Raw genomic sequence first — 27,002 nt, 5'->3', positions numbered from 1 at the left:
AGAGTAGAGTAACTGCTCCCTTCCTGTTCCTGACTTCCACCCATATTGACTCAAAAGAGGATCCTGCCACATTACCCACCCTTTCTGTAGCTGTAATAGTATCCCTGACCAGTAATGCCACCCCTCCTCCCCTTTTTCCGCCCTCACTATCCCTTTTAAAGCACTGAAATCCGGGAATATTGAGAATCCATTCCTACCCTGGTGCCAGCCAAGTCTCTGTAATGGCCACTACATCATAATTCCATGTATGTATCCAAGCTCTCAGTTCATCACCTTTGTTCCTGATGCTTCTTGCATTGAGGTACACACATTTCAGCCCTTCTACCTTACTGTCTTTACACCGTTTATTCTGCTTCTCTTTCCTCAAAGCCTCTCTGTATGTTAGATCTGGCTTTACTCCATGCACTTCTTTCACTGCTCTATCGCTCTGGATCCCATCCCCCTTGCAAATTAGTTTAAACCCTCCCGAACCATGCTAGCAAACCTACCTGCAAGGATATTGCTCCCCTCAAGTTCAGGTGCAACCCATCCAATCTGTACAGGTCCCACCTTCCCCAGAAGAGATCCCAATGATCTAAAAATCTAAAACCCTGCTCCCTGCACCAGCTCCTCAGCCACACATTCAACTGCCATCTCCTCCAATTCTTACCATCTCTGTCACGTAGCACTGGCAGCAATCCTGAGAACGTCACCCTTGAAGTCCTGTTCTTCAGCCTTCTGCCTAATTCCTGAAACTCACACTTCAGGACCTCATCCCTCTTCCTGCCTATGTCGTTGGTCCCAACATGTATCATGACTTCTTCTTGCTTTCCCTCTCGTACCAGGATGTCGTGCATCCGGTCAGAGACATCCCCGACCCTGGCACCCGGGAGGCAACAAACCATGCGGGTGTCCTTCTCACGTCCACAAAATCTCCTGTCTGCTTCCCTGACTATAGAGTCTCCAATGACGACAGCTCTCCTCTTCTCCGTCCCACCCTTCTGCACCACAGGGTCAGACTCAGTGCCGGAGGCCCTGCCACCGTGGCTCACACCTGGTCGGTCGTCCCCGCCAACAGTATCCAGGACTGTAAACTTATTGTTCAGGGGAATTGCTACAGGGGTGCTCTGCACTACCTGTCTGCTCACCTTCGCTTTCACCCCTCTGACTGTCACCCAACGACCTGCTTCCGACAGCCTAGGTGACTACCTCCCTGTAGCTCTCATCTATGACTGCCTCATTCTCCCTTATGAGTCGAAGGTCATCCAGCTGCTGCTCCAGATTCCTTACACGGTCTTCCAGATCGCCCAGCCGTATGCACTTCTGGCAGATGTGACTCTGCGGGAGAGGGGCGTTCCCCTAAGACTGCCACATCTCACATGAGAGGCACATCACCGTCTCAGGAGACATTGTAAAAACTAACTGTGAGCTGGCTTGTCCTCCGCCTCTTCTCGTCGTAGCCTCTCGAGTCAAAGCCTCATAGCTCCACTCCTTCACTGGCCCACTCACGCTCTGGCCGCTTCGCTTGAGCTATCCCTCTATTTATCTGTTTGAACTTTTCAAAGTGTTTGGTCACCTGACCTCGACTGCTCAATCAGCTGCTTTCTGCTGAGTCTGAGCTATTCAGATCTTGATTGTCTAATTAACGGCTTACTGCTGATCTATTCAAATCTTGATTGACTTGATTGCACAGACCAACTGCCAAAACTGCCAGAATCTCTCGAGTCAAAGCCTCAATGCTCCACTCCTTCACTGGCACACTCACACACTGGCCGCTTCGCTTGAGCTACCAATGACCAACACAGTCTGCCCGAGGATTGTGCTGGGATCAGCCTGCATGTATTGCCACACTTCTGGCTCCAAAATATCATGTCCACGTCTCTCTAACCTTCACCGTACCTCTCTGGGTAGTTCCAACCTGAGCATCGATTTCTCTAATGGTCCACTCCCCTCTCCGAACACATTCCTTCTTCTTCATCCCCCTTCCAGACGAAATTACACTGCACTCACATTTTTTTCTTGAATCAGATGCTGGAAGAACTAAAACAAAACAGAAATTATTTGAAACCCACAACAGAGCAGGCAGTGTTTGAATCAATTCCGGGAGAGGTCACCGACGTGGAACGTGAAGCCTGTTCCTCTCTCCACAGATCCTGACCAACCTGCTGTGTTTTTCCTGCATTTCCTGAGTGTGAACTGGGTCCCAAAATGAACATCTGATTTAACGTAGAGATCCCGGCTCTATTTGTCTCATAAATTATAGGAACAGATCCCCACGTTCCGTCAGGGTGATCGTCAACCTGACAGCATCAACATTGAATTCTCAAACTTCTGGTAGTCATTCCCTGTCACTTATTGTCTCTCTCCTCCTGATCCACCAGCCCCATCACCCTATCTTTTTCCCCTCCTCCCCACCCTCTCCATCTGCCCATCACCCACACACTCCTCCCCACCTCCTTCCCTCTATTCTGGGCTCCAGTATCCCCTCCTGTCAGATTCCAAAATCTTCAGCTTTGTCACTGACACCTCTCACCTCCCAGTTTCTGACACATTTCCATCCCTCCCTCATCTATTACCCCTCACCTGGATCCACCCATCACCTGTCTATTTCCCTCCACAGATGTTACCTGACACGCTGGGAGACTTCGTGTGTTACCAACACAACACGTCCCGTGTTACCAAGATTCACCCTGACCTCCCTCTCCCAGCCAGCACCACCACCACTTGTCCCAGTTACCCTGTCAGTCCCGGTGGACTTTAGCATCCGGGGGAGCCGGGGAGCTCAGGACTCGCCGCCCGCGGCTGCTACTGAATCCTCAGTGTTTCTGTTCCGTTGACGGATGCGGTGAACGAGTTAAAATTAATGGATCGATAATTCTCACATCGTGTTTATTTCACTCTCCGCACATTTATATTTACACTGACTTATTCCTGACGCCGGTCCCGGACCCGACCCGTTTACAGACCCGGAGCGGAACCGGAGCAGATTCTCAGCCACTCGTTTTCATGCCAAGGCCCGAAGAAAGGATAAAGTCTCTCCGTGAATTTATTCCCAGTGAAGGTGTGGAGATGGGACTTGGTCTCCGCGTTGTAAAATGAAACTGTCCCGGACTGGTAACGGAGATAAACTCCCACCCTCCCGGGGATGGGACCGGCAGGGAGACGGGACTCAGGGGAGGTGTAAACCCACATCACGTCATCAATCCGCCAGATGATCCAGAATCCGGTCTCCGGACTCAGTCTGACCCATCCCTTCCTCTCCACAGACTCTGCGGCGACTCCCAGACCCCAGTACCGATTCCCCGTCACCTCCACCTCCCAGTAATGTCTCCCCGATGTGAATCCCTCCGATCCCAGCACAAAAGGCCAGTGTGTGAACCTCTTCCCGGTGTCAGGGAGATCCCTCCGGGTCCCGGTGTATCTCACACTCTTCCGATCCTCAGACACCTCGAGCCGCGGACTCGCCGTTTCCACATCCAGGGTGACAGAGACTGGGGGGAGAAGCAGAGAATTAGAGAGTCCCCGGGAGACTCGGGCAGCGCGGCCCCCGGACCGGGGGAGAGGCCGCTCGGCCTCAGGCTCAGTCGGGTGGCCAACAGGACCCTTTCCCGGGATTTTACCCAGTCACAGCGGATGGACAACCAGCATCTTCCCGAGGTTTTACCTCTACATGGAGATCGGATTTTTCCCGATCGACACACAAGATTCTGGAGGATCTCAGCGAATCAAGTAGCATGTGTTAAGGGAGATTTCAAGCCGAGACCTTTCCTCAAGATTGCAAAGAAAGACGGGAGATAGCAGTGGAAACGGGTATGAGGAAAGGGTAGAGCAACAACTGGATCCAATAAGGATTGGATGAGTAAACACCGGAGGCATTCAAAGAGGAGGTAAGGCAGAATTCATTCCTGCTGACCAACTCACTTTAATGAACTAGTTCCATTTGTCTGTATTTGGTGAGCGCAGCGGGCCAGGCAGCATCTCTAGGAAGAGGTACACTCGACGTTTCAGGCCGAGACCCTCGTCAGGACTAACTGAAGGAAGAGTTAGTAAGAGATTTGAAAGTGGGAGGGGGAGGGGGAGGGGGAGGGGGAGATCCAAAATGATAGGAGAAGGCAGGAGGAGGAGGGATGAAGCCAAGAGCTGGACAGGTGATTGGCAAAGGGGTTATGAGAGGATCATGGGACAGGAGGCCCAGGGAGAAGGAAAAGCTCGGGGGCTCGGGGAAACCCAGAGGATAGGCAAGGGGTATAGTCAGAGGGACAGAGGGAGAAAAATGAGAGTGAGAGAAAGAATGTGTGTATATAAATAACAGATGAGATACGAGGGGGAGGTGGGGCATTAGTGGAAGTTTGAGAAGTCAATGTTCATGCCATCAGGTTGGAGGCTACCTAGACGGAATATAAGGTGTTGTTCCTCCAACCTGAGTGTGGCTTCATCTTTACAGTAGAGGAGGCCATGGATAGACATGTCACAATGGGAATGGGATGTGGAACTAAAATGTGCGGCCACTGGGAGATCCTGCTTTCTCTGGCGGACAAAGCGTAGGTGTTCAGCAAAATGATCTCCCAGTCTGTGCCGGGTCTCGCCAATATATAGAAGGCCACATCAGGAGCACCGGACGCAGTATATCACCACAGCCGACTCACAGGTGAATTGTCACCTCACCTGGAAGGACTGTCTGGGGCCCTGAGTGGTGGTAAGGAAGGAAGTGTAATGGCACGTGTAGCACTTGTTCCGCTTACAAGGATAAGTGTCAGGAGGGAGATCAGTGGGGAGGGCTGGGGGGGACGAAAGTACAAGGGAGTCACGTAGGGAGCGAACCCTGCAGAAAGCAGAATTGGGGGGAGGGAAAGATGTGCTTAGTGGTGGGATCCTGTTGGAGGTGGTGGAAGTTACGGAGAATAATATGTTGGACCCGGAGGCTGGTGGGGTGGTAGGTGAGGACCAGGGGAACCCTATTCCTAGTGGGGTGGCAGGAGGATGGAGTGAGAGCAGATGTGCGTGAAATGGGGGAGATGCGTTTTAGAGCAGAGTTGATAGTGGAGGAAGGGAAGCCCCTTTCTTTAAAAAAGGAGGACATCTCCCTCGTCCTGGAATGAAAAGCCTCATCCTGAGAGCAGATGCGGCGGAGCTGGAGGAATTGTGATAAGGGGATGGCATTTTTGCAAGAGACAGGGTGAGAAGAGGAATAGTCCAAATAGCTATGAGAGTCAGTAGGCTTATAGTAGACATCAGTAGAAAAGTTGTCTCCAGAGGTAGAGACAGAAAGATCCAGAAAGGGGAGGGAGGTGTCGGAAATGGACCAGGTAATCTTGAGGGCAGGGTGAAAGTTGGAGGCAAAGTTCACCAGCAACTTTGATGTGTGTTGCTTGAGTTTCCAGCATTCTGCAGAGTTCCTCGTGTTTGCCTGTATTTGCCCATTATTTCTTTAACCCTTTCCCACCCACGTACCCATCCAGATGTCTTTTAAATCATTGTAACTGTATCCAGCTCTACAATTTCCTTTGGCAGCCTCCTGAGCTCCAGGAAAACAACCCAGAATATCCAGCCTCTCCTTACAGCCCAAACACTCCAGTCCCAGTAATACCCTTGTAAATCTGTTTCATACCCTCTCAGTTTAATGACATTCTTCCTGTAGAAAGATCATCAGCACTGGACAGTGTGATCCAAATCATAAAGACAAGAAAATCTGCAGATGCTGGAAATCCAAAGCAACACACACAAAACCTTGACCCAAAACATCAACTGTTTATTCATATCCATAGCTACTGCCTGATCTGCTGATTTCCTCCAGCAGTTTGTGTGTGTTACTCTGCTCCAAATGTGGCCTTCCCAGTGTCTTGTACACTCATAACGTGACGTCCCAGCTCCTGTACTCAGTATTCTGACTGATGAAGGCAATCACCTCCTGGTCTCTCTGATCCACAACACTCTCCAGGGCCCCAATGATTCCTGTGTAAATCCTGTCCTGGTCTCCCTTTCAAAATGCAACACCCACATCTCTTTGAATGAAAAGCAATTTCCATCCAATGGCCCAGAGACCCAATTAATCAAGATCTCGTTGTAAGCTTGGATAAGCCATGAGCAACAGGGTTATGTAGCGGAAAACACAATACTATGCCACCTTGGGACGTTCTGGAGTTCAGAGATCAATTCCGACACTATCTGGAAGGAATTTGGATGTTCTCCCCATTACCTCGTGCTCCCGATTCATCCCTCAGATTGGGGAGGAGTGGACAGCGAGGAAGACCATCATTACTTGCAGTGGGGTCTGGAGCAGCTGGAAAAATGGGCTGAAAAGTGGCAGCTGGAATTCAATGCAGACAAGTGTGAGCTGTTGCACTTCTGTAGGACCCCAGTGTAGGTCTTACACAGTGAATGGTCGGGCACTGAGGACTCTGTTCTACAGCAGATCTGGGAACACAGGTCCATAATACATCGAAAGTGGTGCTACAGGTAGATAGGGTAAAAAGGAGCTTTTGTCATATTGGCCTTCATAAATCAAAGCATTGAATACAGGTGATGGGATGTTACGTTGAGACCTGGTGAGGCCTAATTTGGAATATTGTGTACAGTTTCGGTCACGTACCTACAGGAAAGATGTAAACAAGATCGAAAGAGCACAGAGAAAATTTACAGGGACGTATCTGGGACTGGAGGACCTAGTCCTAAGGAAAGATTGAATAGATTAGGACTTTATTCCTGTAACATAGAAGACTGAGGGGAGATTTGGTAGGGGTATACAAAATTATGAGGGGTATAGATAGGGTAAATGCAAGCAGGCTTTTTCCACGGAGGTTGTGTAGGATTACAACCAGAGGTCATGGGTTAAAGGTGAAAGATGAAAAGTTTAAGGGGAACATGAGGGGAAACTGTTTCATTCAGAGGGTTGTGAGAGTGTGAACAAGCTGCCAGTGCAAGCTCGATTTAAACATTTAAGAGAAGTTTGGACAGGTACATGGATGGTAGGAGTTGGAGGACGATGGTCCCAGTGGAGGTTGATGGGAGCAGGTAGTTTAAATGTTTCGGTACAGACCAGGTGGGCTGAAGGGCCTGTGCTGTTAGTTTCTATCACTCTGTGACGCCCGTACAAAGACATAGTGGTTTGTAGGTTAAATGGTCATTGTACATTGCCCCATGATTAGGCTAGTTTTAAATAGTTGGGGTGCTGGGTGAAGCAGGTCATTGGTCTAGGATGGCCTGTTTCACACTGTATCTAAATAAATAAATAACCTCTTCACTGTCCAACCTAATGGCATGAATACTGACTTCTCTAACTTCCATAAATGCCCCTCCTCCCCTTCACAACCCATCCCTTATTTATTTATTTAATATTTTTTGTTTTCCCCCCTTTTTTCTCTCTTTCTCTTTTCTCCCTCTGCCCATCTCACTATAACTCCTTGCCTGCTGTCCACCCTCCGGGCTCCCCTCCCCGCTTCTGTCCAGGCTTCCCGTCCCATGATCCTCTCCCTTCTCCAGTCTGGTATCCCTTCTGCCAATCAACTTTCCAGCTCTGAGATTCACCCCTGCCCGCCTGTCTTCTCCTATCATTTCGGATCTTCCCCTCTCCGTCCTACTTTCAAATCTCTCACTATCTCTTCTTTCACTATCTCTTCTTTCAGTTAGTCCTGACGAAGGGTCCCAGCCCAAAACGTCGACTGTACCTCTTCCTGTAGATGCTGCCTGGCCTGCTGCATTCACCAGCATTTTTTGCGTGTGTTGCTTGAATTTCCAGCATCTGCAGATTTCCTTGTGTTTGCGTTTTTAAACATGTCACCTACATCCTCTCCAAATCATTCATAAGAATGATAAAAAAACAGTGGACCCAGCACCGATCCCTGCAGCACAACCGCTGGTCACAGGACTCCACCCAGACAATTCTGTATCCTATTCCAGATCGTACTGTACCCCATGTGATCTAACTCTCTGCTACCTGTCAAATCCCTCGCTAAACTCCATGGAGACGATGTCTACTGCACTTTCATCAGCTGTAATTTATTTATTGAGATACAGCACGGAATAGGCCCTTCCGGCCCTTTGACCCCCACCACCCGCAACCCCTGATTTAATCCGAGCCTCACCATGGGACAAGTTACAATGACCCCCACCACCCAGCAACCCCTGATCTAATCCGAGTCTGACCATGGGACAAGTTACAATGACCAATTAACCTGCCAACTGGTACAGGTTTGGACTGTGAAACCGGAGCACCTGGAAGAAACCCACGTGGTCATGGGGAACGTACAAACTCCTTACAGGCAGTGACGGGACATGAACCCGGGTCACTGGTACTGTAAAGTGTTGTGCTAACCACTATGCTACCGTACTGTCCATGCAGAAAACCAAGCTGGGTATCCCTGATTAGTCCTCGCTTTTCCAAATGAATGTAGATCCTGTCTCTCAGAATCCCCTCCATTAATGTACCCACCACTGACGTTAGGCTCACCGGTCTGTACTTCCCAGGCTTTTCCCTACAGCCGATCTTCAATAAATGTTCAACACTGGTCTCCCTCCAGTCTCCTGGCCCCTCACCCTTAGCTATCGATGACACACATATCTCCAAAATGGGCTCCATACTTTCCTCCTGAGCTTCCCACAATGTCCTGGGATACATTTTATCAGGACCTGGGGATTTATCTACATTTCTGCATTTCAGGACCTGCAGCACACTTGTTTCTGTAATGTGGTGGAAAATGAGGTCGATCATTTTCTGTAACACGGGGGAATTGAGGGCCCCATGGAACTGGCACAGAAGAGGAGTTGAGAAATGGTGACAGGGAAGGTTTATCAGGATACAGGCAAAATGCAGGTAAATGGACTGGGGGGGGGGTTGATCTGACAGAAACATATAAGGTTAGGAGGGGTGTAGATTGAGCAGATGGTTGAAATCTTCTTCCCACAGGAGGGGGATCAAATACAAGAGGTCACAGGTCTGAGGAGGGTGGAAGGAGTTTAAAGGTGAGTTTATTTGAACAGTGAGTGGTTGATGTTGGAACTTGCTGCCAGAGGAGGTGATGGAATCAGATACAATCACTGTGTTTACGAGACACTCAGACAGACACTTCAATAGACAAGGCACAGAAGGAGACTGGTCTCATACCGGCCAATGAGGTGAGTGTGGATGGGTAAATAGGTCAGAACAGAGATGACGGGCCAAAGGGCCCATTTCAATACTCTACAACGATGACTTTGTGACTTTAAATGAACTGAATGTCTGAGACCCCACAGCCTCCAGTGCAGAGCATTCTAGACACACAATCCTCTGAGGGTCCACCCCATCCTGAGACAGTGACCCCTGACCCTCGACTCCTCAGACAGGGGAAACATCCTCCCTGCATCCTGCCTGCTGCATTTGGAAAGACAAGGACAGGTCAGGGACAGTCAGCACGGCGTTGTGCATGGAAAATCATGTCTGACAAATTCCAGTTTGTTGAAGAGGTGACAGAGAGGATTGACCAGGACAGAGTAGTAGACATTGTCCACATAATCTTCACCAAGGCCTTTGATGGATATGATAGACCACACTTGGAGTATTGTGTGCGTTTCTGGGTCCCCGACTGTGGGAAGATGTCATTACACTTGTCAAGAAACTTCAGGAGGCCGTAACAATGGCTGGAGGGCTTGGGAGAGACTGGATAAGCTGGGGACATTTCCCTGGAGCGATGGTTGTTGAGGGATGACCCCTTACCGAGGAATATAAAATCAGGGGCAGACGTAAGGTCATGGTCTTTTTCCCAGAAAGGGGGAGTCCAAAACCAGAGGGCAGAGAGGGAAGGTGAGAGGGGAAGGTTTTTTAAGGGGGCTGCAGGGCAACAAGTGACCAATCGGCATCTGGGGTTGATTAGGAAGAGCAAATTAAAGGAAGACGGGCAAACACAGCAGCCATCAGCTGAGTGGACATCGTCAGAGTGGTGATCTTGAGGCTTCAGCTCTTCGAGGCTTCAGTAAAAAGAGACTTCGCACAGAAAAAGCAAAGGAAAGAAAATCTCTTTTTTTTCCCCTCTCTTCTTTTTATCTGCTCAGCCAGGACGGTAGAGATGCCAGGCAGGATAGTCAAATGCTCCTCTTGCGGGATGTGGGAAGGCAGGGAGACCTCCAATGTCCCGGAGGACTACAACTGTGAGATGTACATCCAGCTGCAGCTTCTAACAAACCATGTTAAGGAGTTGTAGCTGGAACTGGATGAACTCTGGATCATTCGGAGGCTGAAGGGATGAGAGACAGGACGTACAGAGAGGTGATTACAACAAGGTGCAGGACACGGAAACTGGGTGACAGTCAGGAAGGGGAAAGGGTTTAGGGAGCCAGTGCAGAGTACCCCTGTGGCCATCCCACTCAACAACAGGATACTGTCTGGGGGAGATGACCTAACAGAGGAAAATCACACTGGTCGGGTCCCTGGTACTGAGTCTGCCTCTGTGACTCAGAAGGGAAGGGAGAGAAGAGGCATGCTGTGGTGACAGGGGATTTGTTAGTTGGGGAAGAGGACAGGAGACTCATTCCCAGATGGGATGTTGCCTCCCAGGTGCCAGGGTCTGGGATATCTCGGATTGAGTCCTCAGCATTGTTAAGTGTGAGGGTGAACAGCCAGAAGTCGTGGTCCATATTGGTACCAATGACATGGGTAGGATGAGTGACGAGGTTCTGCAAAGGGAGTTTAAGGCGTTAGGTGCTGAGTTAAAGGGCAGGACCTCCAGGGTTGTGATCTCAGGATTGCTCTCCGTGCCACGTGCTGGTGAGGCCAGAACAAGCAAGATTATACAGTTTAATATGTGACTAAGGAGTTGGTGTAGGAGGGAGGGCGTAAGAATTTTGGATCATTGGGCTCCTTCCAGGGAAGGTGGGACCTGTACAGAAGGGACAGTTTGCACCTGAGCTGGAGGGGACTAATATCCTGGTGGGAAGGTTTGTTAATGCTGCACGGTGGAGTATAAACTGGAGTTGTAGGGGGATGGGAACCAGAGTGACAGAACAGTTAGTCGAGATGTTGTGGAGGTAAGACCTCAGACAAAGTTAGGAATCAAAAGGTTGAGCATGGTGCAACTAGTGTCCTGAGCTGTGTATATTTCAAAGCAAGAAGTATCGTAGGAAAGGTGGATTATAATGTTGAAGATGAGGGAGCTGGTTTACAAACAGAGGCAGTGTGTCATGAGGAGAGGCTGTTGATAGGGCAAAGTTGTATTCAACAGAATGATTTGCAACGTAAAAAGCGGACAAAATTGAAAAAGGTCTGAAGGTGTTGTATCTGAATGCACACAGTATACGGAACAAAGTAGCTGAACTTGTAGTTCATCTACTTGTAGTTGTGGACGGGTCGTATTCCGCATGGAGGTCGGGGACCAGTGCTGTGCCTCAGGGATCTGTTCTGGGACCCCTACTTTTTGTGATTTTTATAAATGACCTGGATAAGGAAGTGGAGAGATGGGTTAGTAAATTTGCTGATGACATAAAGGATAGAGTGTTGTGGATAGTGTGGAGGCCTGTCAGAGGTTACAGTGGGACATTGATAGGATGCAGAACTGGGCTGAGAAGTGGCAGATGGAATTCAACCTAGATAAGAGTAAAGTGAATGGTGGGATTGAGTGTAGGAGCTGAAAGATAATGTCGCAGTTATATAGGACCCTGGTCAGACCCCACTTGGAGTATTGTGCTCAATTCTGGTCGCCTCACTACAAGAAGTTCGTGGAAATCTTAGAAAGGGTGCAGAGGAGATTTAAAAGGATGTTGCCTGGATTGGGGAGCATGCCTTATGAGAACAGGTTAAGTGAACTCGGCCTTTTCTCCTTGGAGCAATGAAGGATGAGAGGTGACCTGATAGAGGTGTACAAGATAATGAGAGGATCGTGTGGATAGTCAGAGGCTTCTTCCCAGGGCTGAAATGGCTCGTACCAGACGGCCTAGTTTTAAGGTGCTTGGAAGGAGATACAGAGGAGATGTCGGGTTGGTTTTTTATATGCAGAGAGCGGTGAGTGCATGGAATGGGCTGCTGGCGGCGGTGGTGGAGGTGACAATGATAGGGTCTTTTTAGAGACTCCTGGTTGGATACATGGAGTTTAGAAATATAGAGGGCTATGGGTAAACCTAGGTAGTTCTAAGGTAAGGACATGTTCGGCACAGCTTTGTGGGCCGAAGGGCCTGTATTGTGCTGTAGGTTTTCTATGTCTTTTTGTTTCTACGTCCCACAGAAGAAGTACTCTAAAGGCAAGATGTGGCTAACAAGAGAAGTCAAAGCCAGCATAAAAGCCAAAGAGAGGGCATAAAACAGAGCAAAAAGTAGTGGGAAGTTAAAGGATTAGGGAGTTTTTAAAAGGCAACTAAAAAAGTCATTAAGAAGGTAAGGAGGGAATAGAAAATTATGTTAGCCAATAATATTAAAAAGGGTAACTCACCCTCTCCCCCTTCCTTTCGGAGATGGATGGCTGACATGACCTCAGTCATACAGATGGAGAAACTTAGTTCTTGAGAACCAATTCAGCTATAAAATTTTCGGCTATCTGGGGTCCATTTCTTGCCTACCTGAACCATTGCCCCCCAGCTGATTTCTCACGGCTCTCATTTGAGATTTAATGTTTCGTATTTTTGAGCACTTTGTACAATAGGCATCCCTCTAATGTAATGTCCCTTTTTTTTGCTTATTTCATTTTTACACTTGTTTGAACTGGTATGTTCTTGTTGATATCATTGTTTTGTTTTGAAAATTTTGAAAATACAGTATAAAAAAAGGATAACAAAAGTTTCTTCAGATATATAAAGTTTAAAAGACCATAAGACATAGGAGCAGAATTAGGCCATCTGCCCATCAACTCTGCTCCACCATTCAATCATGGCTGATCCTTTTTTTATCTCCTCCTCAAGCCCAGTTTCCAGCCTTCTCCCCATGACCTTTGAAACCATGTCCATTCAAGAACCTATCAGCCTCTGCCTTAAATACACCCAGTGACCTGGCCTCCACAGCTGCATGTGGCAACAAATTGAACAAACTCACCACCCTTTGGCTAAAGAAATTTCTCCTCATCTCTGTTTCGAAAGGGCGCCCCTCTATCCTGAGGCTGTGCCTTCTTGTCCTGGACTCTCCCACCATGGGAAACGTCCTTTCCACATCCACTCTGTCTCGGCGTTTCCACACTCGAAAGGTTTCAATGAGATCCCCTCTCATCCGTCTGAATTTCAGTGAGTGCAGACCCAGAGCCATGAAATGTTCCTTGTATGATAACCCTTTCATTCCTGGAATTACCCTTGTGAACCTCCTCTGGACCCTCTCCAATGCCAGCACATCTTTCTCAGATGAGGAGCCCAAAACTGTTCACAATATTCAAGGTGAGGCCTCACCACTGCTTTATAAAGCCTCAGCATCACATCCCTGCTCTTGTATTCTAGACCTCTTGAAATGAATGCTAACATGGCATTTGCCTTCCTCACCACCGACTGGACCTAGAAGTTAACCTTTAGGGTGTTCTGCACAAGGACTCCCAAGTCCCTGTGCATCTCAGATTTTTGGATTTTCTCCCCATTTAGAAAATAGTCTGCACATTTATTTCTACTACCAATGTGCATGACCATGCATTTTCCAACATTGTATTTCATTTGCTCCTTTCTTGCCCATACTCCTAATCTGCCAAAGTCCTTCTGCATCCTACCTGTTTCCTCAACACAACCTGCCCATCCATCAATCTTTTTATCACCTGCAAACTTGACAAAAAGCCATCTATTCCATCATCTAAATCATTTATACACAGCATAAAAACAAGTGGTCCCAACACCGACCCCTGCAGAACACCCCTAGTCACTGGCAGCCAACCAGAAAAGGATCCTTTTATTCCCACTCACTGCCTACTACCAATCAGCCAATGCCTAACTATGTTAGTGACTTTCCTGTAATACCACAGGCTCTTAACTTGGTAAGCAGCCTCATGTGTGGCACCTTGTCAAAGGCCTTCTGAATGTCCAAATATACAACATCCACTGCAGACCCATTGTCTATCCTACTTGTAATCTCCTCAAAGAATTCCAACAGGTTTGTCAGGCAGGATTTTCCCTGAAGGAAACCATGCTGACTTTATACTGTCCTGTGCTGTGTCACCACATACTCCAACACCTTATCCTTAACAATTGACTAAAACATCTTCCCAACCACTGAGGTCAGCCTAACTGGTCTATAATTTCCTTTCTGCTGCCTTCCTCCTTTCTGAAAGAGTGGAGAGACATTTGCAATTTTCCAGTCCTCTGACACCATGCCAGAGTCCAATCATTTTTGAAATGCCCCCACAATCTCTAATGCTGCCTCTTCCAGAACCCTAGGGTGCAGTTCCTCTGGTCCAGGTGACTAATGAACCTTTAGGTCTTTCAGCTTTTTGAGCACCTTCTGTCTTGTAACAGTAACTGCACCCACCTCTCTTCCTTCACACACTACAACATCAAGCGTACTGTTAGTGTCTTCCACAGTGAAGACTGATGCAAAATACTCATTTAATTCATCAGCCATCTCCTTCTCCCCTGTTATGATTTCTCCTGCCTCATTTTCTAGTGGTCCTATATCCACTCTCATTTTTCTTTTATTTTTAACATACTTGAAAAAAATTTTACCATCCACTTTGATATTATTTGCCTGTTTGCTTTCATATTTCATTTTTTCCCTTCCAATGATTTTTTAGTTGCTCACTGTAAGTTTTTAAAAACTTCCCAATCTGCTATCATCCCACTAATTTTTTGTTCGTTGTATGCTCTTTCTTTTGCTTTTACAATAGCTTTGACTTCCCTTGTCAGCCATGGTTGTACAATTTTACCATTTGAGTATTAAGGGAGAGGAGGTGTTGGAGTTGTTAAAATACATTAGGACGGATAAGTCCCCAGGACCTGACGGAATATTCCCCAGGCTGCTCCACAAGGCGAGGGAAGAGATTGCTGAGCTGAGCCTCTGGCTAGGATCTTTATGTCCTCGTTGTCCACGGGAATGGTTAGTCAGAATAGTCTGGGTAATTATAGACCAGTGAGCTTTACGTCTGTGGTGGGAAAGCTGTTGGAAAAGATTCTTAGTGATAGGATCTATGGGCATCCAGAGAATCATGCTCTGATCAGAGACAGTCAGCATGGCTTTGTGAAGGGCAGATCGTGTCTAACAAGCCTGATAGAGTTCTTTAAGGTGGTGAATAGGCATATAGATGAGGGTAGTGCAGTGGATGTGATCAATTTTGACAAGGTTCCACATGGTAGGCTTATTCAGAAAGTCAGAAGGCATGGGATCCAAGGAAGTCTGGCCAGGTGGATTCAGAATTGGCTTGCCTGCAGAAGGCAGACGGTCGTGGTGGAGGGAGTACATTCAGATTGGAGGGTTGTGACTAGTGGTGTCCCACAAGGATCTGTTCTGGGACCTCTACTTTTTGTGATTTTTATTAACGACCTGGATGTGAGGGTAGAAGGGTGGGTTGGCAAGTTTGCAGACGACACAAAGGTTGGTGGTATTGTAGATAGTGTAAAGGATTGTCAAAGATTGCAGAGAGACATTGATAGGATGCAGAAGTAGGCTGAGAAGTGGCAGATGGAGTTCAACCCGGAGAAGTGTGAGGTGGTACACTTTGGAAGGACAAACTCCAAGGCAGAGTACAAAGTAAATGGCAGGATACTTGGTAGTGTGGAGGAGCAGAGGGATCTGGGGGTACATGTACATAGATCCCTGAAAGTTGCCTCACAAGTGGATAGGGTAGTTAAGAAAGCTTATGGGGTGTTAGCTTTCATAAGTCGAGGGATAGAGTTTAAGAGTCGCGAGGTAATGATTTAACCAATTTCCCCCTGGGATCAATAAAGTATGACTATGACTATGACTAGCTCTATAAAACTCTGGTTAAGCCGCACTTGGAGTACTGTGTCCAGTTCAGGTCGCCTCACTATAGGAAGGATGTGGAAGCATTGGAAAGGGTACAGAGGAGATTTACCAGGATGCTGCCTGGTTCAGAGAGTATGGATTATGATCAGAGTTTAAGGGAGCTAGGGCTTTACTCTTTGGAGAGAAGGAGGATGAGAGGAGACATGATAGAGGTGTACAAGATATTAAGAGGAATATATAGAGTGGATAGCCAGTGCCTCTTCCCCGGGGCACCACTGCTCAATACAAGAGGACATGGCTTTAAGGTAAGGGGTGGGAAGTTGAAGGGGGATATTAGAGGAAGGTTTCTTACTCAGAGAGTGGTTGGTGCGTGGAATGCACTGCCTGAGTCAGTGGTGGAGGCAGATACACTAGTGAAATTTAAGAGACTACTAGACAGGTATATGGAGGAATTTAAGGTGGGGGGGTTATACGGGAGGCAGGGTTTGAGGGTCGGCACAACATAGTGGGCCGAAGGGCCTGTACTGTGCTGTACTATTCTACATCTCTGTCTCTGTCTATCTTACCTGGCAATTTGTAATCATGCAACAAGATCATCCACTTTATTTCTTATACTACGTGCATTTAGGTACAACACCTTGAGGGCCGTATTTGCTATTCTTTCTGATTCTGCATCCCTAACGTTTTGATACTCAGCCTGTTGGTTGCAACTGAGTCCCATCACCTGCCTGCCCTTCCTGACAGTCTGACTGCACGCTGTCTTTACATTTTTACCATCCGTCCTATCCTGAGTCCCTTCACTCCGGCCCCCTCCCCCCACTACCAAATTAGTTTAAACCCTCCCCTACAAACCTGCCCACGAGAATATTGGTCCCCTCAGGTTCAGGTGCAACCCGTCACTTTTGAACATGTCACACCTCCCCCAGGAGGATCCCAATGATCCAAGAACCTGAAGCCCTGTCCATGCACCAGCTTCTCAGCCACACATTTATCTGCCAAATCATCCTGTTTCTGCCCTCCCTGGCGCGTGGCACAGGCAGCAATCCAGAAATTAGTACCCGGGAGATGCTAATTTCTGGATTAGAGAGAGGCAAGAGTGGATATCGGACTGCTGGAAAACAATGCTGGAGAGGTGGCAATGGGGGACAATGAAAGAGGGGATGAACTGAAGACGTATTTTGCATCAGTCTTCACTGTGGAAGAGACTAGCAGTATGGTGGAAGTTACAGGTGTCAGGTGGCATGCCGTGCGTGAAGTTAGCATTACTAGAGAACAGATTCTTGGGAAACTGAAAGATATTAAGGTAGCTGTCACCTGGACCAGATGGTGTACATGCCAGAGTTCTGAAAGAGCTGGCTGAAGAGATCGTGGAGGCATTCGTAATGATCCTTCAAGAATCACTAGATTCTGGAATGGTTCTGGAAGACTGGAAAGTTGCAAATGTCTCTCCACTGTTCAAGAAGAGAGAGGCAGAATAAAGGAAACTCTGGGCCAGTTAGTCTGACAGTGGCTGGGAAGATGTTGAAGTTGATTATCAACGCGGACTTGTCAGGGTACTTGGAGGCACATGATAAAATAGGCCGTAGTCAGCACGGTTTCCTCAAGGGAAAATCTTGCCTGACAAATCGGTTGGAATTCTTTGAAGAAATAACAAGCCAGATAAACAAAGGAGAATCAGTTGATGTTGTGTACTTGGATTTTCAGAAGGCCTTTGACAAGGTGCCACACATGAGGCTACTTAACAAGCTACGAGCCCACGGTATTACAGGAAAGATCCTAGCAGAGACAAAGCAGTGGCTGATTGGCAGGAGGCAAAGATTGGGAATAAAGGGAGCCTTTTCTGGCTGGCTGCCGGTGGCTAGTGGTGTTCCACAGGGGTCTGTGTTGGGACTGATTCTTTTTACATTGTATGTCAATTATTTGGATGAGAAAATTAATGGCTTTGTTAAAAAGTTTGCAGACGATATGTAGATAGATGGAAGGGCAGGTACTTTTGAGGAAGTAGAGAAGCTGCAGAAGGACTTAGACAGTTTTGGAGAATGGGCAAAGAAATGGCAGATGGAATACAATGCCGGGAAGTGTGGGTCATGCACTTTGGTAGAAGAAATGCAAGGCTTGACTATTTTCTAAATGGAGAGAAAATATAAAAAACTGAGGTGCCAAGGGACTTGGGAGTCCTTGTGCAGGATTGCCTAAATGTTGATTTGCAGATTTAGTCTGTGGTGAGGAAGGTAAATGTGATGTTGGGATTCATTTCAAGAAGACTAGAACATTAAAGCAAGGATGTAAGTTTGAAACTTTACAAAGCACTGGAGAGGCCTCATTTGTAGTATTGTGAGCAGGTTTGGGCCCTTTATCTTGGAGAGGATGAGCTAAAACTGGAGAGTGTGCAAAGGAGGTTCATGAAAATGATTCGAGGTTGAATGGCTTGTCATATGAGCAGCGTTTGATGACTCTGGGCCTGTATTCACTGGAATTCAGAAGAATGAGGGCTGATCTCATTGAAACCTATCGAATGGTTAAAGGCTTTGATAGAGTGCATATGGAGAGGATGTTTCCTATGGTGAGAGAGTCTAAGACCAGAGGACACAATCTCAAAATGGGGAAGCATTCTTTTAGGACGGAGATGTGGAGGAATTTCTGTAGCCAGAGAGTGGTGAATCTGTTGAATTCTTTGCTGCAAACTGCTGTGGAGGCCAAGTCTTTATGTATATTTAAGGCAGAGGTTGATAGATTCTTGATTGGTCAGGGCATGAAGGGATGTGGGGAGATGGCAGGAGATTGGGGTCGAGAGGAAAATTGGATCAGCTATGCTGAAATGGCGGAGCAGATTCGATGGGCCAAATGGCCTAATTCTGCTCTTATATCTTAGTCTTATGGTCCATGGTATAATTAAAATATTTTAAAATAAATTTAGACAGGTACACGGATAGGAAATGGCTAGAGGGATATGGGACAAACACACGGAAATGGGACTTACTCAAGAAGACATCTTAGCCCTGATGGATGAGTTGGGCCATGGGTTCAACTTCTACCAAACCCCTTCCCAGATCACCCTCCTGAGGAATCTCACCCTGGAGTCTGTCTGTGAACTGTTGGTGTGACATCAGTTCAGTGCCACAAAAACAGGCAGATTGGATAAAGGTGGCAGATTTCACTCTTGAATGTAAATGACGATGTGTCCCAGTCTGCTGGTGCGTCTGGGTATTTATCACTGTTGTGTGCGTGTGTGTGTGTGTGTGTAATGCTGTGCAATGCTGAAGCTCTGACTACAATCTATCAATCGTGCTTGTACATGTGTGTGAGGGAAATTTGCCAGGTGGTTACATTACCTTCTCCCATCATTCACCGAAGTCAATGCTGATCGGTGTTTCCGGGCTCAGTCTGACGATGCTTCAATGTGGTGGTTTGATAACAACAGTGAGACTCGCGAGTCCAGCAGGGGGCAGGGCTGAGTCAATCAGACTGCGGTCACGGACAGGTCAGACACGGTGAGTGGCACGAAGGACTGGTGTATTTTTCTGACAATCCCTGTCACCACAGTGATACCAGATTTTATCCCCTTTAATGTCATTCATTGAATGTTAATACCATAGCGACTGTGTTCAGATTCAAACTCGTGCATTGGCGTATTTGTCCAGTGTGAATGGGATCAGGACGCAGTGGTTCACATAACAGTGGCGTGTATTGGTTGTATGTTGCCCCTGGGTCGGTCTGTTCAGGGATTTGACATCTCCAGCTGACCATGTGACAGCGATGCTTCCCGACAGATGGGGTTGGTGCCAGAATTAACTTCAATTCCGACAACCCAATCAGAGGCATGAGCAGGCCTCGGTGACGAGGTTTCCAGCAGGTTTGCGACACTTGTTTAAAAGTACAAAAGGGACAAGTGGAGCGGCCATTGTTGGGGCGATCATCGTTGGGATTAGGTCAGTGGTGAGAGTAGGAGGATCAGGCTTTGGCTCAAAGGAGGCTTCATTGTTAAAAGAGGCATTACTCTGGGTAAGCTTCTGTTAAAGTTCACTTTTTTTTCTCTTACTGTACCTCGTGCTGTAAATGCCTGTTGTGTGTTCTTCATGCCAGATGTTGGAGTCCTGGGAGACCAGAGTTTCCCAGTGAACACCATCTATGTGAAGTGCATCCGGCTCCAGCTCCCTGAAGACCATATTCGGGATCTGGAGCAGCAGCTGGATGACCTTTGGATGGTAGAGGAGAGTGAGGATATAATTGATCAGAATTACTGGAAAGTAGTCACCCCAACGTTGCAGGAGGTGATTAGCTGGGAGTCTGTCATGAGAAATGGAAATGTAAATAGGCAGTTAGCACAGTGAAAAGAGGTCCTGAACAGAGAACTTAGAGAGCTAGGTAGAAAGTTGAGAAATAATTTCTCGATTGCTGCCTGTACCACGCGCCAGTGAGGGTAGAAACAGGATGATTTGGCAAATTAATGCATGGCTGAGAAACTGGTGCAGGGGGCAGGGCTTCAGGTTCTTGGATCATTGGGATCTCTTCTGGGGGAGGTATGACCTGTTCAAAACTGACAAGGGGCACCTGGACCTGAGGGGAATCAATATTCTCACAGGCAGGTTTGTGAGAGCTGTTGGGGAGGGTTTAAACTAATTTGGTAGGGGAGTGGGAACTGGAGTGAGGGGTCTCAGGGTAGGATGGATGGTAAAAAGGCAAAGATAGCCTGCAGTCAGACTGTCAGGAAGGGCAGGCAGATGATTGGACATACTGGAGCCAGCAGGGTGAGTATCAGTGCATTAGGGATGAAAAATCAAAAAGGGTAGCAAATGCAGTACTCAAAGTGTTGTATTTCACTGCATGGAGGATAAGAAGTAAGGTGGATGATCTTGTTGCATAATTACAAATTGCCAGGTATGATGTTGTGACCATCACTGAATCGTGGCTGAAGGATGGTTGTAGTTGGGAGCTGAATGTCCAAGGTTACACGTTACATCAGAGTGACTGGAAGGTAGGCAGAGGGGGTGGCGTGTCTCTGCTGGCAAAGAATGGCATCAAATCAGTAGAAAGATGTGACATAGGAATGGAAGATGTTGAATCCTTGTGGGTTGAGTTAAGAAAATGCAAGGGTATATACAGGCCTCCCAATAGTAGCTAGGATGTGGACCACAGATTACAAGAGAATAGGAGAGAATTCAAAATGCAGATATGCAAAGGGACTCGGGAGTCCTTGTGCAAGATACCCTGAAGGTTAACCTCCAGGTTGAGTCGGTTGTTTAGAAGGTGAATGCAATATTGGCATTCATTTCTAGAGGTATAGAATTTAAGAGCAGAGATGTGATGTTGAAGCTCTATAAGGCATTCATGAGACCACACTTGGAATATAGTGTGCAATTTTGCGCTCCTTATTTTAGAAAGGATATATTTAGAAAGGGTTCAGAGAAGATTCAGGAGAATGATTCCAGGAATGAAAGGGTTACCGAATGAGAAACATCTAGCAGCTCTTGTGCTGTATTTCCTGGAGTTCAGGAGAGTGAGGGGGGATCTCATAGAAACATTCTGAATGTTAAAAGGCCTGAACAGATTAGGTATGGCAAAGTTATTTCCCATGGTAGGGGTTTCTAGGACAAGAGGGCACGACTTCAGGATTGAAGGACGTCCTCTTAGAACTGAGATGCGGGGCTGGCTGGTGGTACAATGACATCGGTGCTGGACCCGGGAGCGGAGGCTCCCAGGTTCGAAACCAGTCGGGTCCGCTCCCGAGTACGCCTTCCATCCGTGCCGGGTTGAGTGTCGAGATCGCAATTCGACCTCGTAAAATAAAGGGAAAATACTGCAGAAATGTCTGTGTGAGGAGTGGCGCACCACACAGTCTCTCTCTCGCTCCGCGCCTTGTAAAAAGCCATGAAAAAGACAAAATCACAGATGCACGCACGCACTCAGATACACACAGACTCACACGCACGAAGGCACAGGCCAAAACAAAAGAACTGAGATGCGGAGAAATTACTTTCATGAGAAGGCGGTAACTCTGTGGAATTTCTTGCTACGAGTGGCTATGGAGGCCAAGTCCTTGGGTGTGTTTAGGGAGAGATAGATAGGGTCTTGATCAGTCAGGGCATCAAAGGGTATGAGGTGAAGGCAGGGGAATGGGGATGACTGGAAGAATTGGATCAGCGCATGATTGAATAGCAGAGAAGACTCAATGGGCCGAATGGCCTATTTCTGCTCCTATATCTTATGGTCCTTTGGAAAGCGGTTAAGGAACCATTGTAGAGTGCCCCTGTGGCCACCCCCTCAACAACATGTATAGTATATCACTTTGGATACCGTTGGGGGTGTTGACCTAACAGAGGAGAGTCATGGTGGTGGGACTCTGGAACTGAATCCGGTTCTGTGACCATAAAGCATAGGAGCAGATTTAGGCTGTTCAGCCCATCGCATCTGCTCTGCCATTCCATCATGGCTGACCCTGGATCTCACTCCATGACAAACACGTGCCTTCTCGCCATATCCTTTGGTGCCCTGACCGATCAGGAAACAATCAACTTCTACCTTAAATATACACATGGACTCGGCCTCCACCACAGTCTGTGGCAGAGCATTCCACAGATTTGCTACTCTCAGCCTAAAAGAATTCCTACTTACCTCTGTTCTATCGTGTTGCCCCTCAATTTTGAAGCTGTGCCCTATAGTTCTGGAAACTCCACCGTAGAGAACATCCTCTCCACATCCACCCTATCTTGCCTTTTCAACATTTAGGTGTATTTAGGGCAGAGATAGATAGGTTCTTGATTAGCCAGGGCATCAAAGGGTATGGGGCGAAAGCAGGGGAGTGGGGATGACTGGAAGAATTGGATCAGCCCATGATTGAATGGCGGAGCAGACTTGATGGCCCAAATGGCCTACTTCTGCTCCTATATCTCATGGTCTAATATGGAAAAGGCATGTCAGAAGGGCAATGTTATGATCGTCATGGGAGATTTTAACATGCAGGTCCATTGGGAAAATCAGGTTGGAAATGGATCTCAAGAGAGGGAGTTTGTTCAATGCCCAAGAGGTGGCTTTTTAGAGCAGTTTGTCGCTGAGCCTACTAGGGGATCAGCTCTACTGGATTTGGTGTTACGTAATGAACCAGAAGCGATTACTGAGGAGGCAGTGATCACAAAATGATTGAGTTCAACTTGTAATTTGATAGGGAGAAGGTAAAGTCCAACATGGAAGTATTACAGTGGAGTAAAGGAAATTACAGTGGTATGAGAAAGGAGCTGGCCAAAGTAATTTGGAAGGAGATGCTGGCAGGGATGACAGCAGAGCAGCAATGGAGTGAGTTTCTGGGAAAAATGAGAAGGTGCAGGATGGATGTATTCCAAAAACAAAGAAATACTCAAATGGTAAAATATTACAAGGGAATCAAAACTAATGTAAAACCAAAAGAGAGGGCATACAACAAAGCAAAAAGAGTGGGAAAAGATGACTCAGAAGCTTTTAAAACCCTGCAGAGAGCAACTGAAAGAATCATTAGGACGGAAAAGATGAAATATGAAAGCAAGCCAGCAAACAATATCAAATTGGATAATAAAAGCTTTTTCAAGTATGTGAAAATAATAAAGAATGGGTGTAGGATTGCTAGAAAATGATGCCGGAGAAGTAATAACGGGGGACAAGGAGGTGGCAGATGAACTAAGTGAGTGCAGTTAATTTTACAAGGTAGAAGGTGCTCAGAAAGCTGAAAGACCCAAGGGTACATAAATGACCCAGACCAGATGAACTACACACTCGGGGTCTGCAAGAGGTAGTGGTACAGATTGTGGAGCCATTAGTAATGATCTTTCAAAAATCATTTGACTCTGGCATGGTGCCAGACGACTGGAATATTGCAAATGTCACTCCACTCTTTAAGAAAGGCAGAAGGCAGCAGAAAGGGAATTATGACCAGTTAGCCTGACTTCAGTGTCTGGGAAGATGTTGCAGTCAATTGTTAAGGATGAGGTGATGGAGTACTTGGTGACGCAGGACAAGATGGGACAAATTCAGCATGGTTCCTTAAGGAAAAATCTGGACGGACAAACCTGTTGGAATTTGTTGAGGAGATTCCGCGTAGGATAGATAAAGGGGATGTTGTATATATGGATTTTCAGAAGGCCTTTGACAAGTTGCCACACGAAGCTACTTACCAAGTTAAGAGCCCATGGTATTACAGGAAAGTTACTGGCATGTTTAAAGCATTGGCTGATTGGTAGGAGGGAGTGAGTGGGAATAAAATTATTACATCCTAGTTGGTTGCCCAGTGGTGTTCACAGGGGTCGGTGTTGGGACCACTTCTACTTATGCTGTATATAAATGACTTACGAGGGGTGATTGATAAGTTCATGGCCTAACATAGAAGGCGATGAGTTATACTGCTGTCGTTACATGCACGTGCAGTTCAACTCTTTGAGTGATTATGCAGAAAGTTTGAAGTTAATAACTTTTGTGGTTTTTCTGTTTCAGATAATTGAAAATTGCAAGTAAGCACTGTCTGAGAAAATGGACCTTAGGCCACAAAATTATCAATCACCCTCGTAGATGATGGGATGGATGGCTTTGTTGCTATGTTTTCAGCTGATGGTGGAAGGGCAGGTCGTGTTGAGGAAACAGATAGGCTGCAGAAGGACTTAGGCAGATTAGGAGTATGGGCAAGAAAGTGGCAAATGAAATAGCATGTTGGAAAATGATGCTCATGCACTTTGGTAGTAGAAATAAATCTGCAGACTGTATTCTAAATAGAGAGAAAATCCAAAGATCTGAGATGCAAAGGGACTTGGGTGTCCTTGTGCAGAACACTCTAAATGGTTATAATATGAGGAACGTTTAACATTTCTGTGTCTGTACTTGCTGGAATTTAGAAGGATGAGGGGGAATCTCATTGAAACCTATCGAATGCTGAAATGCTGAGACAGAATAGATGTAGAAAGGATGTTCCCATGGTGGGGAATCTAGGGCAAGAGGGCACAGCCTCAGGATAGAGGGAGATCCATTTAAACAGAGATGCGGAGAAATTTCTTTAGCCAGAGGGTGGTGAATTTAATGAACTTATTACCACAGGCAGCAGTGGAGGCCAGGTCGTTCGGTGTACTTAAGGCAGAGCTCGACGGATTCTTGATTGAACATGGACATGGGCATTGGACATTGGACGTGGCATCGAAGGTTACAGGGAGAAGGCCGGGGAGAGGGGCTGAGGAGGGGAAGAAAGGATCAGCCATGATTAAATTGCAGAGCAAACTCAATGGGCCAAAGAGACTAATTCTGCTCCTATGTCTTATTGTCTATAGTTTCCCATCAGCCTGTAATTACAGCCATATTTTGTGTCTAATTATAACTTAGTCATGTCTCATAAACAAGGACAAATGAATCTTGTGTTTTACCTTGTTTAATGCTGCCAATCACTTCTTCCGATGCTATGTCAAGCAAATAGGGGTGATCGAATTTTTCAACCAGTAGGGCACCATCTGTCACTGACAATCCCAGGCTATCGTCACTGATCCTGTAAAAATTATACAGATGCTTATAAACTGAGCATCAGTAATATTTGAACTATTTTATAAATTCATAGTGTTTCCGTAAAGACCATGTCCTACCTCCTCTTCCAACGAGCTTCCTCCTGAAATAAATAAAACACAGATCTCAATTGATTGATATGGACCATCGGCATCCCGACAGCAGGAACCTGAGCCAAGTTACTACAAGCTGCTGAAAATTCCCACTAAGCTCATTCCCACTGACATGAATAGAAAAAGAGGGACATTGAACCATGGGGGAAAGTACAAGGAATGTTTATGAGAATTATACCATAACTGAGAGAAGGAACTTACATGGTTGTGTATTTTTATCTGGATATGATGTCAGGGAGGATCAAATGGAGGAATTTAAGATTCCGAATGGATTTGATAGAAAATATTTCTGCTTGGGCAGAGACCAAAAGTCAAAGATAAAACATCAGTTGGTCATTAATGAATCCCACAAGAAATGTGGTGAAGAGAACGTGGACTCACTGCCACAGGAGTGGTTGAAGTGGAACAGTAGAGATTGAATGTAATGGGGAAGCTGGATAAACACATAAGGGGACATGGAGTTGGGGGCACTGTTGCCGGGTGTGGTGAGTAGGTGGGAGGAGGCTTGTGCAGCAGTGAAATTGATAGGAGAGAATGGACTGAAAGTCCTGTCTATGATGGAAAATGGGATATAATCCGATGAAGAATATTTCTGAAAAACAAAAGACAGTGCAAAATTCTCCAAAACACCAAACCTGATACAAACCGGATATAGACGGTAAAGCTCACAACACGCTGGGGGAACTCAGCATGTCGGGCAGCATCCGTGAAAATGATCGGTCAACGTTTCAGGCCAGAACCCTTTGTCAGGACTGAACAGGGAAGGGGCAGAGGCCCTATAAAGAAGGTGGGGAAAGGGTGGGAAGGAGAGAGCTAGTGGTTGGCAGGTGAAAACCTAGTAAGGGGAAAGATAAAGGGGTGGGGAGGGGAAGCAGGGAGGGGATAAGCAGGAAAGGTGAAGAAAGAATAGGGGAAAAGACAATGGGTAGTAGAAGGAGGCAGAACCACAAGGGAGGTGATAGGCGGCTGGGGGAGGGAGAAGAGAGAAACTGGGATGGGGGGAGCGGGAGGAGGAGGGAATTACCAGAAGTTGGAGAATTCTATGTTCATACCGGTGGGGGGAGACTACCCCTTCCCTCTCCAGTCCTGATGAAGGGTTCCGGCCCGAAACGTCAACTGATCTTTTCCACGGATGCTGCCTGACCTGCTGAGTCCCTCCAGCGTGTTGTGAGTATTGTTTTGGCCCCAGCATCTGCAGAGTATTTTGTGTTTAGATGGTAAATCTGATGTGAGTGTCACATTCTGGAATTCAACCTCAGTTCCCACTGATCAACAGTGGTTAACGGTGGTAAATAACAGTGGTTATTTCTTAAGCGGTTTGAATGGGACATGACTGTGCAAACCTGTGGAGGTCGGTCAGTTAGAACAGAGGGAAGAGTTTAAGAGCGAGCAGAGTTGAAAAGATGACGGTTATTTCTTCAGCGGTTTGAACGGGGCACGACTGTGCAAACATGTGGAGGTCGGCCAGTGAGAACAGCGGGAAGAGTTTAAAAGGAAGACAGATTTACAGGGCAGGTGACAGAGTAGTGGGAGACAGAGTGGGAAGGCTTTGGCTCAAAGGGGCTTCGGCGATAAAGGGTTGTAGT

The 27,002-nt window shown here is 46.9% G+C and overlaps 1 protein-coding gene across 3 annotated transcripts in view; it reads right to left on the bottom strand.

The window, feature by feature from the left end:
• Nucleotides 1–2,836: 2,836 nt before the first annotated feature.
• The window catches only part of LOC140198287 (nuclear factor 7, brain-like), a 30,374-nt gene continuing 6,208 nt past the window's right edge, over nt 2,837–27,002 (bottom strand). For 2 of the 3 annotated variants that reach the window (XM_072259351.1, XM_072259352.1), the window contains 3 exons: nt 25,384–25,406; nt 25,171–25,289; nt 2,838–3,470 (listed from right to left, as the gene is read on the bottom strand). In XM_072259351.1, coding sequence (XP_072115452.1) covers nt 2,938–3,470; nt 25,171–25,289; nt 25,384–25,406 — 675 coding nt within the window. In that variant the 3' untranslated portion in view covers nt 2,838–2,937. Of the gene's footprint in view, nt 3,471–25,170; nt 25,290–25,383; nt 25,407–27,002 lie in introns of all 3 variants that reach the window. The other variant, XM_072259350.1, reaches the window with a different exon arrangement.

This window comes from Mobula birostris, chromosome 5 (assembly GCF_030028105.1).
Source record: "Mobula birostris isolate sMobBir1 chromosome 5, sMobBir1.hap1, whole genome shotgun sequence".
Lineage (NCBI taxonomy): Eukaryota > Metazoa > Chordata > Chondrichthyes > Myliobatiformes > Myliobatidae > Mobula > Mobula birostris.
Note: the sequence above shows the minus strand (reverse complement) of the source record. Positions and strands in the feature narration are given on the sequence as shown.